Source organism: Rousettus aegyptiacus, unplaced genomic scaffold, assembly GCF_014176215.1.
Source record: "Rousettus aegyptiacus isolate mRouAeg1 unplaced genomic scaffold, mRouAeg1.p scaffold_m13_p_1, whole genome shotgun sequence".
In the NCBI taxonomy this organism is placed as follows: domain Eukaryota; kingdom Metazoa; phylum Chordata; class Mammalia; order Chiroptera; family Pteropodidae; genus Rousettus; species Rousettus aegyptiacus.
Genome location: NW_023416284.1, coordinates 7,226,610 through 7,245,342, shown reverse-complemented (window position 1 = coordinate 7,245,342; position 18,733 = coordinate 7,226,610). Strand labels below are relative to the sequence as shown.

At 44.1% G+C, this 18,733-nt stretch overlaps 1 protein-coding gene and 1 pseudogene across 12 annotated transcripts in view; both read right to left on the bottom strand.

The window, feature by feature from the left end:
* VPS13D (vacuolar protein sorting 13 homolog D) overlaps window positions 1–18,733 on the bottom strand; it is a 216,958-nt gene that overhangs the window by 127,884 nt on the left and 70,341 nt on the right. For 9 of the 12 annotated variants that reach the window (XM_016149446.2, XM_016149451.2, XM_016149455.2 and 6 more), the window contains 11 exons: window positions 17,877–18,083; window positions 16,588–16,677; window positions 14,110–14,250; window positions 12,935–13,057; window positions 10,504–10,578; window positions 6,902–7,004; window positions 5,713–5,865; window positions 3,775–3,910; window positions 2,590–2,637; window positions 388–538; window positions 86–296 (listed from right to left, as the gene is read on the bottom strand). In XM_016149446.2, the coding sequence (XP_016004932.2) occupies window positions 86–296; window positions 388–538; window positions 2,590–2,637; window positions 3,775–3,910; window positions 5,713–5,865; window positions 6,902–7,004; window positions 10,504–10,578; window positions 12,935–13,057; window positions 14,110–14,250; window positions 16,588–16,677; window positions 17,877–18,083 (1,438 nt within the window). Of the gene's footprint in view, window positions 1–85; window positions 297–387; window positions 539–2,589; window positions 2,638–3,774; window positions 3,911–5,712; window positions 5,866–6,901; window positions 7,008–10,503; window positions 10,579–12,934; window positions 13,058–14,109; window positions 14,251–16,587; window positions 16,678–17,876; window positions 18,084–18,733 lie in introns of all 12 variants that reach the window. The other 3 variants (XM_016149454.2, XM_016149452.2, XM_016149453.2) reach the window with 2 other exon arrangements.
* LOC118605249 lies at window positions 14,922–15,040 on the bottom strand (annotated as a pseudogene).

Genomic DNA, 18,733 nt, shown 5'->3' with positions numbered 1-18,733 from the left:
ATAAGCACAACTGAATCACCAACAACTATAAAAAGAATTTTTTAAAAAAGTGCAAAATTGATATGCGTCGCAGAGCTGTGCGTACCTGAAGAACCGGCTTTTTTCTGTGTCCATAGAGTGGCACTCTCGCTTGCTGCTGCTAACCTCTGTCGTCTTCACCACATTGGTCCAATGAATCGGAGCCTTACAGAAAAACACACCCAATCCTTTGGGCCGGGCCTGGAGCCGCCAAGAAGTGAGGTGCAAAGGCACAGCAAAGGAATCCCCGGGCATGATCGCGGGGAGCACCACAGGCTCTGCCACAGAAATAAGCGTTAGCGCTTTCAACGACGGTCTTCCACCCAAAAGCCTGCCTATCTCAGAATGACGGACTGGGTCAGAACCTACTGTCTGGGGCTGACGGGCTGTCCAGTCTCAGTTCCATCGGTGTCTCAAGTCTGTTCTTCACGATGAGGGCGGATCGGACAGTGATTACTTTCCGAGCACTGCCTTCCATAGTTACCGCAAAGACCACACGGACAGGTGGGAGTGAAGAGAACTGGGAAGAAGCACAGAAGTAAAAAGAGTATCGCTGTCATTTAAAGCCAACACATAAAATAGAATGACACCAACCAGACTGTCTAAATCAAAAGCGTCTTATTACTACAGCAATTTGGGGAAATTAGCCGTTAAGCCCTAAAACCACTCAGCTTTAATAGGAGTGAATGGAATATCTGATAAACACACACTAGTAAAGCAGCCAATTCTGAACGTTTACTATAAAAGTAGATCATCTATTCAGAAGTGACAGTACAAAGTATATCACAAAGAAAAATCGGTCTTGGGCCTTCAGACACATTTTAAAGAACTTCACCTAAGACTGGGAATAGCCTATCAAATTCTCCAAACATCCTGCAATTTGGCAAGAAAGTATCTGCCGGAAATTATCATAACGCCACTGGGTGCCTACACATCAGCCCTAATATGGAAACTGTAAACTAGACTTATTTCAACTGAGCTGGAAGGGAATAAAGATCATTCGAAGCAATGAAAAGTTCAGAAACACTGAGGTAGGACTTTGCAAAACAGTAAATGATTTACCTTCTGTGGTATTTTTCTCCCAGATTAATATTAAAGTGAGAAAACATTCTTTGAACACTCACAATGGGTTGTGTACTGTCCAAAATATACACAGAAAACCAGAAGGAAGTCTTCTGAGATTATAACTTGTCTTTGTAAACTCCAAAGAATTTGTAATAAAGGGCTGTCTGTATCGGTATGCCTTTCACGGGAACGGTAACTTTTTTTCCTAATGTTAAAAAATTACCCTCTGGGCCCATACACTATTTGTTGAAATGCCTATAGAAAAACCAACACTTTTACTTCTAAGAACTTAAAAAAAGAATTTCTCTTTCTTCACTATAACTTTCTAAGTTCTGTGATCACTTTTTTATAAACGGGTCATCAAGTTTCAGAAACGCAACATAATGGAGGGAAATATTTTACTTTTGGTCCTGGGTTGCGGCCACTACTTTTCCCGTATGCTTATTCACACATTCGGAACACATTCAGTGCTACTCCTGAGTGCCAGGAAACTAAGCATAGAACCCCACATCAGGTAAGCCAGAGAGGAGGCCTCTGAAACTATTATTCTTAGGAGAGCGTCCAGAACTGACTGACAACGCTTTTTCATTGAAGAAACAGATGACACTACATCTAAGCTCTTCATACTGCCAACTAACAGTATGTGAGAACCAACCTAAAAGGCAATAAAACGAAGAGCTCTATGCTTTGAACCAAGACTTCCAGGCAGTCCCAATGAAAAGGCAAATGATAGCTTTCGAAGTGTTTTTAGAGGAACAGAGCCCAGCACAGACATCACCAAAGCGCCCACTGACCCGGCCTAGTAAAAACCCCACAGAGCCAAAGCCAATAACAATTGTTTCAAATCTTGATCTTGTTACCTCCGAGCTTACCCGAAATTTCACATTTCAAAACTTACTGTCTTAAGGGAAAAGAAATTATAAGCAAAAACCTGAAAATATTTAATTCATTTATTTTTTAGGCAAGCAACCCTTGGTTGACCTCACAGATTGCAAGAACCTTATCAGCATACAATCGCTTTTTTTTTTTTAATGCCTACGGCACCTGGTCTTCCTAGGTGGTCTCCCATCCAAGTACTAATCAGGCCTTAGTTTCTGAGATCAGACGAGATTGGACTTGTTCAGGGTGGCATGGCCATAGACTTGAAAATACTTTTTAATGTCATCTTGTGACGATGTTTCAAAAGCCAAATGGGGAAAAAAATCTTACTATCTTTCATTCTTATTTACTTTTATGATGTTTGGACCCAAACCTATGAAATATGTATAGCCATCCAAGGGTTCATTTATATTTTAACTTAGAAAGCAAAGGAGACCTTGGACCGAAACATTTGCCTTCTTTTCTTCTGGCCTGTAATGCTCAGTCCCCCATATCAAGGCAGGCGAAAACATTTTCTCGCAAGTTCTTGTCATAAAGGCCTCTGATCAAGAAATAAACATGTATGTATGGTTCAGGCGCAGTTTAGACACTCCACAAACACAGTGACACAGGAAATCCAATACTCACGTAAACCTGGGGGTGAATAATATTCGTTCTGCTGCTTGGGCTGCCAATCTAAGAAAGATTCCAAAAGTCAGAGAGTCGGCAGAGACCTAAGGCTATAGTCATCATTCAGTTCAATGATACAGTCATTTGCTTGAAAGGGTGGTGTCTGTAAAAATACTCTTAGTCAGACATGGTCTTCTATGGAAAGCAAACATTCATCTTAAAAGACGTGGGAAAAGCAACACTCGGCTCACAACCATTCCATGCACGCAGAACTTTTCCAGAACATTCCAACACGACAGAAAGGTACCTCTGGGGGGAATCAGTCCTTTCATTGCAAGATGTGAATTTAGGCAGAAAAGTAATCTTGAAAGAAAGTTATCTTTTCTAAAAAACTTGGAACAGTAGAAAGAACAGCGTTCTCCAAGAATATCTTTCGCGAGGAAAGCAAGCATGATGAAAGCTACAACGTCTCTGCAAATCTGTACTTCCCTACTCATCACTGGCTACCTAAAACTGAGTAGCTATCCCACGAAGTGTGGCTGAGTACTGGGCAAGAGCGCCCCTGGCAGCAACCTCAGCCGGGACACCAGCCTCCGCCTGCACATTCTGGTCAGGTATGCTACCTGCATCATTCCCCAGGCTGGTCCTCCGACCCAAAGAACAGCAGGCTGGGGCAAAGTTCGGGCAGCGGTGTGTGAGAGGATGTGTGATCAGAAAATAAAGAATAGTGGACACCTGTCTTTATGCCAGAGAAGAGAAAAGGCCAGAAGGAACAAGGAGAGATCTTTATATCTGTGGAGAAACACAGCTAGAAGAATCAAGGAGCAGCATTATAAGAAATTTAAAGACAGTATATAGAGGAGGCATAACAGCATGTGAAGTAAAGCCAATACATGCTCGGCAGACCAGTCAACTGCCAGGTGGGCCAGCCGAGTATGAAATGGATCTGCGCAGGTGAGGTAACAGGCATTAATATCAATTTTAGGTCTTGTTTTTCTACTGGAATTAACTATTGGCTGCGTTATCTACGCATTGCTTCCCAATGCCCATGGCTGACCTGAAATAATCTTATGCCCTCTTCCTAGAGCTAGCGAAATAAAGGACAAGAAAACTTCACTAGAGCGAGGCTAATCCAGGCTTAACTGCCTGGCTTCACGGGGGTGTGGCCAGGGCACAATCCGCAGCCTTCTCTCAGTCACACACCGTGGAGGAAGATGAATTCTTATCTGGTGCTGCATATCGGAAAAAGGTGCCAACTTTGTCCACAGACACAGGGCTCACTTGCTCCCAGCCATTTACTCTCACTTGCAGCTGATGGATCCGGAGGTCGTGGGTGTGTCTGCCAGGCAGAACACAGAAAAGGACATTAAATGCAATCTTAAAAAGGAAAGAAAAAAACAGCAAAGACTCAAATCTGATTTTTTATATAATGACATAAAAACCCAGTTGGCTAAGACTTCTGGTGATTACCTAACACAAGGGAAACCAAGAGACTCTATTAATTGGGTTTCACACTTAAAACAAAATTGTTAGATATGCAAAGCTTAAGCAGAAAGGCATTTGCCTTCCCTCTGCATGAACCACGCAGATCTAGCCCAGGTCTTTCCCGTCCCAATCCCCACACCCACCCTCTGCGTAGTGATGTCAGCTAAAACCATTGCGGTAGGGTAGTAAAATGATGTATGAGCCATCGAATCATATAAGCGCACTCCCGGAAACGCATGACATGACATTCCTGTTGGTTCTTCGTTGGATGCACTAGTGATCTGAGAACTACATTGGTTGTTGGGCTTCAGACCTACGAGACTGCAGACGGGTTATGAGGAATGGAGCCCTTGGAGTTGGAGGCTTGGCTGGGATTGGAGAAGGTGGTGGGCAGAATAGGAGGAACAGGAGGAAATTGCACATTTAATTCTATTTTAGATTTTTGCCTAATTCAAGCCAGAAGCCCGAATTGGGGAACTGGATTTGAGGCTGACAGGAAGGAGGGAAGGAGGGAGGGAGGGAGGCAGGGCGTGGGGTACAGTGTGCCAAAAAGGAAAAGGAAACACATTTATTTTGATGAATTCAAGCAGAACAGTGGGACTTGAAATGGGTTAGAAACATGGAAACTGGGACGGAAATGACAAAGAGGTCAAACCCCTTCTGATACACAAGACGCAGTGCTTATGAAGAAATATAGCCAACGGTTCTATAATTAACTTTCCCAGGAACTCCATGGAACAGGAAACTGCTCACTCCTCATCCTGGAAACTAACATGGCTTCGCCGTGCATGTACCTAGAACAGTGATTTTTTTTTTAAACGACATTTTCCCTGTAGAATCGCTGGGGCCCACAAGTTCAGCACTCTTGCCAACGGGGAGCATGTGTGCTGGCACAAAGCTATGCAAAAGGGAAGAAGAGTCTGACTTAGGAGCAAGCTCGCACACAAAGCATTCAAGCATGTGACTACATGAAAGCATGTAACTACAGAAGGCTGAACCCAACCTCTTAAATTCTGGCTCAGTTTGGAAACAGACTTGAGGCTCAAATGCTAAAATCTTAACCTATTCTCTATTTGGTGGACAGCCCTTCCACTTAAAATGCTTGCAAATATAAGAACGCTTTGTCAGACACTTTATGACCTTTCAGTAACCAGCCATTCCTTCCTCCACAATGGTTCCCGACCTTTGGCTGGCCGTTTCTCCCTAGGTGAGCGATTCTTACCCACCTCAGAATCGGAATACTTAATCATTACAGCTCTGCTTCCTGAAAACACCTGCGTGCTAAAAGTGCTATGTGGCGCACATGTATCTTAAAATTGAAATCAACATGTTTCGGTAACCTTTTAAGAACGGCACGTCACCACTGCATCTTGAAAACCAGGCTAGAGGCAATGAACTTGAGTGTCATGATCAGTCTATGCCTCAACCAAATTATGTGAAACACACATTGTCACCTCACATGTCAAATAAAGAGATAATTCATGGGGGGTGGGGGGGAAAGTATTTCCAAGATAGCAAGACAGTCATCATATATCTTAAAAGGAAACACTGACTTTCAAGATATCTTTTAAAATAAAACGTTATTTGTGAAAAGGCAAAACATGAGAGACAATCATATGATATATATACTAAGGAAAAGAATAAACCATGCTTTACCTGTGTCTTAGCTTTCCTCGTGCTTCAAATTCAAAGGGAATCTCTTCACCCGTGAGCACTTCCCGCCACTCACTAACATTGTGAGCATCGTCAAAAAAGCTTCCGTTGCCTTCTGGAACCACCCCTGGACTTCCGCTGTGAGATAGTGCAGCCCTGGAACCAAGTCAGACAATACCAGCCTGTCCCTCCTTCTCTCCAACTCCCTCCCACACAGAGCACAGTGCTGAGAGCAGAAACCCTTCCGGAACTAGGCCACATAGCCTGGCTACACAGGATGATCTAAGAAGTCAGCCATGAAAGCTACCTTCGTGATCAATTACAGCTTATTTGAACTTTAGAAACAGTGAAAGCTACCACCACATGGTCACTTGCCTCTAGCAGTAGAGTCTGAAGCACAGGGTGCTATGTAAACTGAGTCATGACCTTTAAAAGTAGTATTTATGTGACACTCTAGAATTTAACAGACCTAAACTGTTTTTGTTTATTTTAAATGCCTCAAGTACTGGCATACTTATCAGAGGTAGGAAAAAAGCTGTTTCGAATCAGCTGACTCTGTTACTCATTTTACGGTCTTCATCACCTAAACTGGAGTGACCAGTAGGCATCGGGAAAGTGGAGCCAAAGTCTGAACAGGCAGAAAGTTTAGAGAACACGCTCCCTTGGCTTAGGTGAATTCTCATTTGTTCTGCAAACTCCACTCAATTCTATCTGGAGTAAAGTGTGTTTTAGGTTTAAACATAACTCTTATGGGGAGAGGGAAGTGGAGGGGGGAACATGCGAGGTGTTTTCAAAGCAGTCTTGGAAGAAAAATGTAAAACGTTTGGTTTCATAACCATACTCGGCTTCCTTTAAAGGACTGGGGAGTGGGGGCTGGGGAAACGATGGACACTTTTCGTTCACACTTCCCACTCACACCCTGACTTTGCTGGGCTCTGACTTTAAGTGTAATGTACACCAGGATCGGGATCGTAATTTGGATATTTCAGGCTCAGGACCTATTTCTCTGACTGCAGATTCCACATGAATCTCAGAACCAGAAGCTCCAACACAAATCTCAGCAAGACAACAAGTTACTGAGTCAAATACGATCCAAGAGCTTCAATAAGGGGCCCGCCTTGCTCTGCTGGGCTGGTACACAGAGCCTTTGGTGGCAGAGATGGCTCAGGGTGACGGATTCAGTGTCCCTTACCTGGTGGGCGTGGTGGTCAGGGTGGCGAACCACACAGTGCAGCCTGTGAGATTCCTCAGAGCAAAAGGCACGAAAGGCTGCCGCCGCTTGGGAGTTTTCACCTCTGCTAACAGAACAAGCGGAAGGCAGCTGTTAGTGCCCGCGTCTGTCTGCGTGGCGGAGACCCTCCCTGAACCCGCACGGCGCCCAGAACGGTCTCTTGTACAAAGGGGCTGAAGGTGGAGGAAAGAGAGGAGTGATGCCACAGCTGTGGTGACAGGACAGATGGAATGCCCACGTTTTTCTGCCGGCCACGGGATGACGGTCCTCCCTGACAACTGTCAGTGATGTGGGACTGCTCCCAGCCCCCGGCTCTCCATCAGCCCTCAGGGCCCTGACCTCAGCAGAAGGCAGCAGGACCTAACTTGGCTGGAAACCAGAGGGAAACGGACCCCACCACCCATGAGAAATATATTCTAAATGGGTAGCACAACTTGTAGCAAGATATATCATGCGTATTTGATTAAACTTCGTCGAAAACTCCTGAACTTCACAGCAAAGCCTCCCTTTATGTAAAAGTTACACTTCAGTCTTATGATGCATGTTAGAACAAAATAAAAACATTCTTTCCTCACCTCTCATGCTTACAGTTGGGGTTCTGTTTCTCCCTGGAAGATCAGAAGTATACTATCCCAAAGCTTTCTAAATTAAATTTTTAGCTCATTTTCTGACATAGACATCACCGCCGTCTGCAATAAGGTAGGCACTTGAAGACTACAAAAGGGGCATCAAATATGATTTCTTTTCACAAAATAGCTTCTAATCCAGGAAAGTAGCAAGAGACACTGATCAATATAAGGCTAGAAGCAACAAAATTCTAGAAAGAGTTGACCTAACTATATGAAAACTATAAAAAATGCTAGAAGTGACAGACCGCATGGCCAGAAATGGCCAAAGCCCGTCCGGTGCCCAGTTGCCTTGGACCTGGCGGCCCGCACGGGGCATCGGCTCCTCCGGCTGAGGGCCTGCGTCTCCTTTGCTGGCCGCACAAACACCGAGGAGGTGGCAGCAGGAACCACAGGCGGTGGCAATCAGTGCAGGTGCGTGCTGGTCGCCGTGCTCACGCGGCACGCACGCACACTGGCCAGCGAAGCTGGCACGGCCCGATCTCAGAGTGTCTGGCTTTACAGCACAGAGACGGCCCGAAAAAGACTGGGGCCCAAATGGTCTACAGCTCTGGAGAAAATGACATCCAGAGGTACTGACATCCTGTGACGGCTCACTGAGAACACGGTGGCAAAATAAAATTCATCCTCCAGGACCACAAGTTTCTCGCCAGCAAAACAAGAAGGCAGGTAGCTGCAGCGGACCCTGCCTGCCTCCAGCACCTCCCGAAGGAGGCGTGGGGCAGCAGCGTCAGGCAGTCATTACCACCGCCTGTCGAAAAGTTTTTCTCTCTCTATCTTCCGAAGTTTTCAGAAGCTAGCACTAGAAGCACTGCAAAACAAGCCATCTCAGGTTAAGGCAAGTTCTATTTCGGTAACAACAACGGCTCAGGGACTGAGAAATGGTAATGTGCTGAATAAATGGCTAGTCTACAGCGTGTTCCCACAGTTCCACAGCCAGTCTTTAGAGACTCCACAAATGCTTCCAAGACCACCTCCGTCTAGAACATACCCATTTCTTGTCCCAAAAGGCTCACTTAGTTCCCAAGATTTGCTTTCAAAAAAAAAAAAAAGTGTTCATCAAGTAGAAAATTAAGGAGTAGCTGTGAGGCTGCTGACAAGAGCAGAGGGGCAGTAAAAAATTTAAGAGCTGTCTGCAAGGTAAACAGTACTTATTGTGGCACCTTGACAGGCACCTCCCTCTCCCAGTGCAGTGAGAGGACTGCTTTATTACAGCAGATAAAGGACCCAGGAGGAAAAGCAGCCAGATGTGCTTTCATATCCCACTGTGAGCCAGACTGAAAGTTTCCATTTGCAAATTAGATTTAAAAAGAACAGGTGGCAAATGGCTTTGATCACATTGTAATACAGAATAAAGTGCTAGGAACCCATATAAAGATATTCACAAGTATATTGCTGTGGAATTAAATAGCCTGGGAAGGCACACTGCTTAGGTCCCCAAGCTTCTTGTTTTGATTACACATACCAGCACAGACTTCAGCAACCTACTTCTCCGAGAATAAAAATACATGGAACGCTCGCAAGTCCGAAGCCAGCGCCAGGGGACAAATCTGACATCTCTCGCACTAGGGTCCAAATCGACTGAGGACTTGCCTTTGGCACAGCCCCAAAGAAGAAAATTCCCAAGTCCATCAAAGAAAAATGTGTTCCCTGGTGGCCTCAGAAAATCTGCCTCTAGTGACCAGACCTGATTTCTTCATGGGCTCAGAGAACCCCAAACTCCTCATGTCCAACTTCGGCTTCAAATGGCTCCAGCTGGGGAAATTTCTACCCCTCTGGCCTTGTTTCACAGAGTAATTTGGCCATTACAAACAGTGTAGGTTTTCATGCTGTATAAGCAGCTCGGTCTATCAGAAAGGACCTGGTGTGTAAATCCTAAGAACCAGATTAAAGCCACAGGCCTGCTATAGCTGGTCATGTGAATGAAAGCAACTTGCAGAGTCTCTCTGAGCCTCTGTCCTCATCAGCTAAATCGGTATAATGTTCTGCTTAGCCGAAAAGATTAAATAACAGAAATAGAGAAGCTTAGGGTATAAACCCAGGAATAAATGAAGATTCGATCATGGGCTTTGTCTGTGAGCCATCCCCATTCACCCACCTCAGTAAAGCCTTCCAGGGAAAATCCTACAGTACTGCCCCATGTATTAACATCCCGTTCTGAACTCCTGGTAGAGGAAGCTCAATTAGGCTTTTTTTCCCTCCAATATTGAAGGTCATTTGCTTATTCAATACACATTCAAAATATGTCACAACCCAGACCGGACCTGCTGTCAGCCAAGTGGAAACATAAACCATCCGATTACATGCAGTCCTTCATCCTGAGATGCCAATTCTTGGACGTTCCCAGTGTTTTCTAGCATATCTACTTACCAGTCAAATTCTCAAGGGAACTTAGAGACAGAAATAAAGAACATTTTCTTTTCTATCGCCTCAGCACCTCAGTGCATAGCTAAGGAGATTAACATGTGTGTCTTAGCACGTACTTACGGGCAAAGTCCTCCTGAGCCCTGTCCCCATCGTGCTAGTTCACAGGCCCCCTGGCGTCACCGTGAGAGTGAATGTCCACTGCGCATGCTAGAAGCAGAACCTAGCCGCGCTGCTTGGTGGAGGATGGTTTTCTTTCATTTACCTGTTTTTCATTATGAGAAGTCACATCTAACTGACTCTGGACACCTCCGTTTCACACGCTGTAGAGCTGACCCCATCCCCACTGAGGGTGAAGGCGGACGGAAGAGACGGCATATGAATGGGCACGTCACTCCCTTCTGATAAAAGGTATCGTTCTCTTCATTTGTCAGAAATCTCTTTCTTTCCTGCCACTGAACCAGAGTACTCAGAACTGGGTCCACCCCGTTCCGCTCCCACTCACAGAACAGTGACGGACAAGGCAGTTCTTAAACCAGGAAAAAAAGCAAGCCCTGCGTGGCTGTACTGTACCTCTAGCATAGATCTGGTGCTCTAGGTTAGTCAGACTCGCTGTACTCCTAGTTCTAAGGTAGACAAGGGGGAGGCCTGGTAGACAGAAGAGACAAAGTTAGAGAGAAAGAATAAATACAGTGACTAAGACAACTCACCTCCAAAGCAGAAGCACAAAAAAGAGTAGTACATCGCAGAAAATAGCAAGCACCATGCAGGTACAGAACCATTCCCTCCCGTGACACTAAAAGCTAAGGAGGAACTTAAAAAGTGAGCACGACAGTTTTACGCCGGCTTTGACTGCGGCGGCCGTGCCAAGGAAGCATGCTCCTCCTGTTCTTCTCAATTGGGGAAAGAAAATGTAGTCAACATTCTTTTGAACAGGATGACAAGCCTTTGGGAAGACTTTTAACTGAAAGCAGGTATGTTCTCAATGGCACAGAATAGTCACCAACAGCAATCGGTACAGATGTCAGTGGGAGACGCTCCGTTCCACCCGGAAAGTGGCAGTGGCAGCGGGAGGCTAATCCCTCGGGGGTCTCAGAAACTCAGGGGGAAGAGCTGATCTGCATTCCAAGTTTCAACAGTCCCTACTAAGTAGTTATCGCATAGCATTATTGACGTTATAAATTAAACATGGACGTTTTTAGAGGATTTATATTTGATATTTCCGTACAATGTCCTTGGAATACAAAACTAGCAAGTTCAATAAGGTGCCACACGCTATGAGGTTTGCCTGCAGAATCCCAGCCCTTACTAAACAAACCAACTGCTATATTCAAAAATGAGGCCATTAATTTCTTTCCCCTGCTAAAGAAATCATGAGATTTCAGCTCCCTTAGGCTGAATTTCATCATATTAAGACACTCTATTCCAAGGGCCCACACTGAAGCTGGCCTGAACAAAACACACAAATCTGGAGCGAATGTGACTAAATCTATTTGTGAGTAAGACTTGAAAGTCTGTGGTCAGTTCATCAAGGTTCAAACTGACTGACTTTCAAAACAAATGCCCCACAATTACTTTAGTAGATCTATTAAAAGAATATAATCCCGTTTGCTTTATTGCCGCCCAGGAATTTCCAGTAAGAAATGAGGTTTGCAAATTTAGGTGTATTCACTTCTAATTTAAAAAGACAGATTACACCTTGATAAGCCTAACCATAAAAATCTATAAGTAAATAAAAATCCAGCTTTAATTTAGCAGAGACATTTAACATAGATAAGGCAGCTTATTAACCCTAAAGATTGAGGAAAAAAAAATTTTTTAAGTACAGGGGAAGAAAGGTACAAAAGAAGTTCCTTCACCAGAATCCTGAAAATCAGGCTTTCCTGGTGCTGGCACTGACCCAGATTTAAGACCCCCCTATATGGGTAATGTTTTTAGAAACACTAAGACACATGACACATCGCAAGGATTATTTACTTCTCTGAGTAGCCGTCTATGTTACATTCTCTCGACACAAATTGGGAAGATTAGGGGAGGAGCCAAAATTGAAGCTGATTATATCTGAAAAGCTCTGACTCCTAGGCAATGACCTTGAGACTCAAAAGCAACAGCCTGGGATTAGAGAGAGCAAGCAAAGCTGACATTTCCTTGTCCTCCTTCTAGAAGTACAAGGCAGCTAGAAAGTTCATTTATAAACCGTGAGGAGAGATGAACCAGTTCAAATACTTCGTACACTACGAAAATCCATCTTCCCGTGACACGTTTGCAGACCAGATGGAATATTTAAGTATTCATGAGCTATGTGAAGTCCAGCCAAGACTCCCCAAAGGAACCACACTGAAAGAGCTGGGGCTGGGTTGAATTTGAATGACAATGGCTTGTGGAACAACTGAGGGCCACGCAGTTGGCCATAGTAATCTCCCCAGCTCTGTGGAAATCAGAGCTCCATGGCAAAGCATTAAATAAGGAAAGAAAACATCGTTAACAGAGAACAAAACTGACTCCTCTTCCTTCGAGAGGCAGGCTGGGTATTTAACGCTTTTATATTCTAAGAATAGTACAGGGTCCCCCTTTTAACGCGTTTTTCCACATGGGATTCTACCTTTCCTCTATTCAAGAATATATCTAAACTCTAGAAGACTGAAAAGATGTTTTTAAAAATCCAGTGAGAAAGTTCAATCAGTCAGAATGCTTTGCCGAGTAAAACAAACTGACCAATGGCTGATCTATATGTATGCTCGGGTGCACTGTTACCAGAATTCAGGAATTGTATATATTACAGATCCTTTTCCCCCACGAAGGTAAAATTAGCTCATATTAAAAGTTCAGTATCTTGTGCCAGAAAAATGTCTCTTGCATAGACTAAAATAGAACTACAGAAGATAGTCAGAATTTCCTGTTGGTTTTTCCACAGAAAATGATGGTTCTATTTGGATTTCTCCATGAAACATGGCTGTGTAGGTCAACAGCGATTTAGTCGGACATTTGTAGAGAAAAATCTTACTTTGTCCAAAGCATGGTGGATCCACTGAAGAGCCCATCCAGTCTTCTGAAGTGGAAGAATCGATCTCCTTCTCCTGCTTACAGTAATCCGCCATCCACGATTCCTTGGTGCTCACATACTGGTCTAGAAAACATTCCCCAGACATCGAGAATAGAAGTAGAAAAGCTTGAGGGTCTGAGTCAGATCATTTCAATTCAGCGAAACAAGCTTTTCTGTAACGCCTCACTACATTCTAGTGAGATGCTAGACTCTGAGAACGTCTGTACCCTCAAGAACCTCGGACTCTGCTGGAAGAAACTAGCGTTAACAACACAACTTTTACAAAACCACAGTGTGAAAGGGGTTGAAACAAAGATATAAATGAAAATTCATGGGAGCACAGGACAGGGGAAGACATGTTCTGCTTGGGCAGAAGTGAGGAAACACACACCCAAGTCCACGGGAATCTTTGGGGTGAGAGGGGACCTTTCTGGGCCTTGAAGAATGAGTACAGATTACAGTTGCCCTGGGGGACTAGGGACACGGGGACATTCCAAGCAGAAAATAGCATATGCAAAGATTCTAAGACGTGAAAGTATAGGTAAGGAACATTCAGGGAACAGTGAATACTTTATGATGTGACTTCTGGCATATTATACTGGGGTAGGGACAGGGCAAAGAAGTCTAGAAGTCTACGAAAAGAGTGAAGAGCATGACATCCCATGCTAATGGACAGGGTTTGGAGACAGACCACTTAGGAGACTGTTTTAAAAACCCACCAAATCAAAGAGGCTGAAATCCAGCTGACAATTCTCCAGCCGAGTTTTACTCTTTTAAGAAGAGAATCGGTCTGCAAATAACCTGAGAGAAGTGAATCTAAACCCACTTCTTGGACAGAAAATAAACCCCAGTGACCAAACATGACGGAGAAGTTGTTCGTCGTGGATATTTATGTTTCCGAAGTGGTCCAAGCTCTTGTTCCATCATCGACAGCATTAACATGGAACGCTGACTCTGGAGCAACAGGTTGGGAAGAATCATGAGGCTAGGTCAGGGTTTTTCAGGAAAGTGGCCACGATGCATACATGATGTCTTGTATGGCTCCACGTATCTGCTAAACCAAGATTAACAGTCTTCCAGACAAGGAACTTACGTACAGTAAAGTACCAATCTTCCAATGGCAGCTTTCCACTCACCAATTAGTACTGAAGTGATATTGATATCCAAACGGGTTTTGGCCTTCGCTTCCAGCTTCAGTCGAGGAGGATGGAGACGACTAGCTGCCTGTTGTTGCCAGGATACAGAGCATGGCCATGGCTCGATAAATGGTTCCCAGCCTAAAAGAACACAGGAAATAAGACATCTGTTCAGCAGATAGCAAGAGTTTATAAAGGAACACTGTTCACGAATGCTCAAGGACAAACGCTAGCTTAACAGCTTTCTATTTCCAGTTTGATTTCACATCGAAAGCACCGTCTTTAGCTATGGGTCACTCTGCAGGTGCCTGTGCTGTCTAGAGGACACGGGTAGAAAAGCACATGTGAACCTCCCAGCATGGTCTTGCAGAGGTGACAGGAAGAACACCCTCTTCTGTTAGAGAGTAGACAGAGTCTCCTGCTTATGTCAAGACTCTACTGGTTAAATAAATAGGTACACTTGGAAATTAAGTTTTTAAAATTTTTTGATTTAATATGTCATACATACAAAAGGCATATAAACAACACATGTGCATAGTTTAAAGAATAAAGTTACTCCAAACACTCATGTACCCACTATCAGCTTAAGAACTAGAAATTTACAAGTGCCATTGAAGCCCAGTGCCCCTCCCCCACCCCATTCCCCTCTTCCACCCAACTCCCAGTGATCATTAGCTTGGATTTTTCATCTTTCCTTGCTTTTCTTTACAGCTTTACCACACGCATAAGCATTTAAGAATGTATTGATTGGTTTGTCCTGTTGGGGATCTTTACTTAATAGAATCCAACTGCATGTATTTTTTTTTTTTTTATGCCTACAGCACCCAGTACTCCTAGGTGGTCTCTCATCCAAGTACTAACCAGGCCCGACCCTGCTTAGCTCCTGAGATCAGACGAGATCAGTCGTGTTCAGGGCAGCGTGGCAGTAGTGCATATATTCTTTTGCAAGATTCCGTTTTGCTCAACAACACATCTTCGAGATTCGGTCATATTGATGACCACTGAATTATAATCCACTTACAAATGTATCGTAATCTACCCACACTACTGCTGACACAGTCACTGGGTTCCAGTTCTACTGCTATTGGGAAGAATGCCACTATGAGCCGACTTGTGCTCATCTCCTAGGACGCAGAGACAAGATATCCTCCTGAGTGCAGACGTGGAAGCAACACAGTCCTAGGTGGCCAAGAACCTTCCAATCCACTTCACTCGGCCATGTTAAAAATTACTCTCCAAAGTGGTTGTGCCAGTTTACAATTCTAATAGCAGGAAATAATAGTTCTGTGGCTCATATCTTCACCAATAATTAGTAGTGTCACACTTAATTTTTGCCAATCTGTTAGGTGAGAAAAATGGTACCTCACTGTGATACTTTTCCAGTTAACTTTTATGTTTTCTAAATATATTCACTCGGCCATAGATCAGGTAACTTACCAATACAAATCCAACCCAATATGCAGCATAAAGTCGGTGCATTAGCACTCAGCGACCTGAATGTGTTTGTACAACTTTAAAAGTAAGCAATATCTGCTCCGAGAAAATAAATGATTCTCAGAAAAGCAGCTACCTTACGCCCTGTGAGAGTTTCTCTCAACTAGCAAGCCCCAAGCCATTATTCTAAAGTTAAACATCTTGAACAATTAGGAACTAAGACTGTTACCTCTGGGTGAATCCAGAACAGAACGGGAAAACGTTAACTCATGTAATATTAAATGCGACATGTCCTCTAAAGCAATTGGCAGCAGGACGACAAATCGAGGCTAATTGCCCACCAAAATCAAAAGGCGCGGGCCCGCTCAGGCCTCAGCCTCAGACTGCACGGCACAGCTGTCTCCTCCATCCACAGCTACTAAAACCTCCGAAGGTGACAACGGCACAGCTCAAGCTGCTCGGCCCTGGTGCCGGACGGGGCCACGGTGTCCACCTCACAGGCCCGCACCTCGGTCTTTCCACGCGAAAAAAGAAGCCTGAAAATGCCTTGCTGTGTGTGCGGGTTTCGTGTCTCCACAGGACAGCCGGCTCTGCACACCTGTTTCACTCAGCGAGTACATACGGCGGGTTCGCCACTACCACGGACTCAGGGTTCCTCTAACGAGAAAGACGAGGCCAGCGGGGAGGGAGGAAGCTTGAAATTTAACATGATTATGGGCATCAATCTCCCCTGAAATTTAGCTACTATTAGGGCCAGCCAAATGACCCTTCACTATTGAGCAATTTCATTGTTCTAGAATGAGCCAAAGTTCCAGATCAAAAAGAATTAACTATCAAAATTTTTTAAAAAATAAGTTACAACGCATCGGATCTGTTTTTAGAAAAATGAAAAATCTACATCCTGTGTTTATGCAGTCACTCGCGTTTAACCTTTCCCTGTCCTGCCCCACCCCCTTTCCTTCATGTAAAATTTATAGAGAAATAGGCCCAGGCAAATATTTGTGTTATTTTTTAAATCCTATCATAATATATGCTTAAACTGACCTGACAGAGCACGGTTATAATAATCTCCAGAGAGCGTGAAGTGGGCGTAGCCTTCGGGGCTAGTTCTCACATGCTGAAGAAAATTCAGACCTGCAATGAAAACAAATCTTACTGCAGCACTGGGGCGGGAACACCAAAACTTTCTTTGTTTTTTGCAGACAAATCCCATTAAAGACATGTTAGCTTAGCCGATACTGACGATCTCATAAGCAAGCACACAAAAATGTGATATTTAGTTCATCAGAGATTTTTTTTTTTTGCATACATTCTGATTTTAAAAAAAAAATTCCATTAAAATATTATTTATACTACTGAGTTTTTTGGCACCCCTTTAAATGCTGTGACTAAGGCAAATGCCTCCCCCTGTTGACCCCGAGTCCCAGACCTGGCATCTAGGTTTATCCAAAGCCTGTGGGAACACAAACATCAATTCCTACCTGAGTATCTAAAAGAAGGTACAGTGACAAGGGTTGTCATGTCATTATAAACATTTGTTCAAAATTTTAAGATTGTCGTAGAAAAATAAATAACACTCTGCAGAAAAGATACTCATGGCAACAGTCCAAACCCCAGTTGTCAGTTTTAATCCCGTGGCCCCTGGTGCCCGGAAGCACAGGGAGGAGGAAAACCTCTGCAATGTGGAAAAGGCTGAATCAAATCCCCGGAACCAACTCTTCCTTGAGAGGAAAGAGGCAGTGAGACCAAAACGATGGAAGATTAAAAGTAAACACAGCGAGATGTTCCTCTACTCTCAGAGCCTCATCGACCATCTCCTCCAACAGTGCGACCTAGGTAAGGCCCGGCCGCCCCAGTGCCCGGAGGGACAGTGCTGCACCTCCTCCTGGGCCCTACGGAGGGGACTCAGGTGAGCTTTCTAAGAAGACAGTGTTTTTTTATTTTCAAAAGATATTTAGGGTAGAAGCATTTTTTCCTGAGCTTATCTTCTAAATGCCTTTAATAACACCACAACCACTACAAACTGGATATACAGGAAAAGACAGACGACATGGAGGATCAGGAATCATTTAGCTAGAGCTAAATTACAACAGAAATTTCACCAATGACAATTTCAATTACCCCCTATATATATGTATGGGCTGAAGGCCGCATATGGCAAATAAATATACGGGATTTTTTAAACTCAAATAATGAAAAACATGTTAAACCATGATCTAAATTTTAGCTGTGCTACATAAAGGAGAGCACGAATAACATTTAAAAAGGCCCCGAATAATTCGAGTGTCACTGAAAATCTTCAAGATGAACTCAAAAATCAGGGAAACACTCACGGGAAAAGGTGAGCTCGGCGAGAGGGACGTCGCAATCCATGCAGTCGTCGATGAAGCAGATGCACACGCTCTCGGCTTTGACCTCCACGCCTGAGATCAGCTGTGCTGGCAGAGTCCCCTGACCCTCTCGGCCGCGAGAGGCCAGAGAAAGAGACTTCAGAGGTTCAGCGTTCTTAAACAACCAACTTGCTGCCTTTTTCAATTGGCCTTCAAAGAAGTTAAAAGGTGATCAGTTCAACCAGTTCCCACAGCTACCCGAGCAACTCATAGAGAACGGAGAGAAATAAAGGGTATGGGGCTCTACTGGACAGCCCAAGAGAACCTTGACCCCAGATGTATTCTTAGACATAAAAAAGAGAAAAGGGCATAGTAATAGGAATTCTGCTTTTAAGCAAATAGAACAAGGCCCTCTCTGTTGCAGGCCTTCCACTCAAGTTTACTGCTCCTTTCACATTCTGGTTCAAAATGCCTCCAGAAAGCCACCCGTCCTCTACTGTGACATCTGTTGAAGGAGAGGACAGAACAGGAAAGGAGAGGATCCAAATGGGTGCCACTCGGTATTTAAGCACTAAATCTTCGCCATATAGTTTTGCATATACTGATGTGCAGCTTTGTAACTGTTCTCAAACGCCTTACTCTGTGCATACTCATCTCCTCAACTACACACAGTTCCTTAGGGACGGTCAGCAATGAGCACTGCAAGTGTATAACATGCAACTGTTCCATAGCAGCTCCCTGAACACAACCAAACTGCTAAAGCTAAGAAAGAAAAAAAAGAGAGAAAAGAGAGAAGAAGAGCAATGCTACCCCCGTACTTATAAATTACCAGAGGAACAGTGACGAGTGCTTCAGGGCGT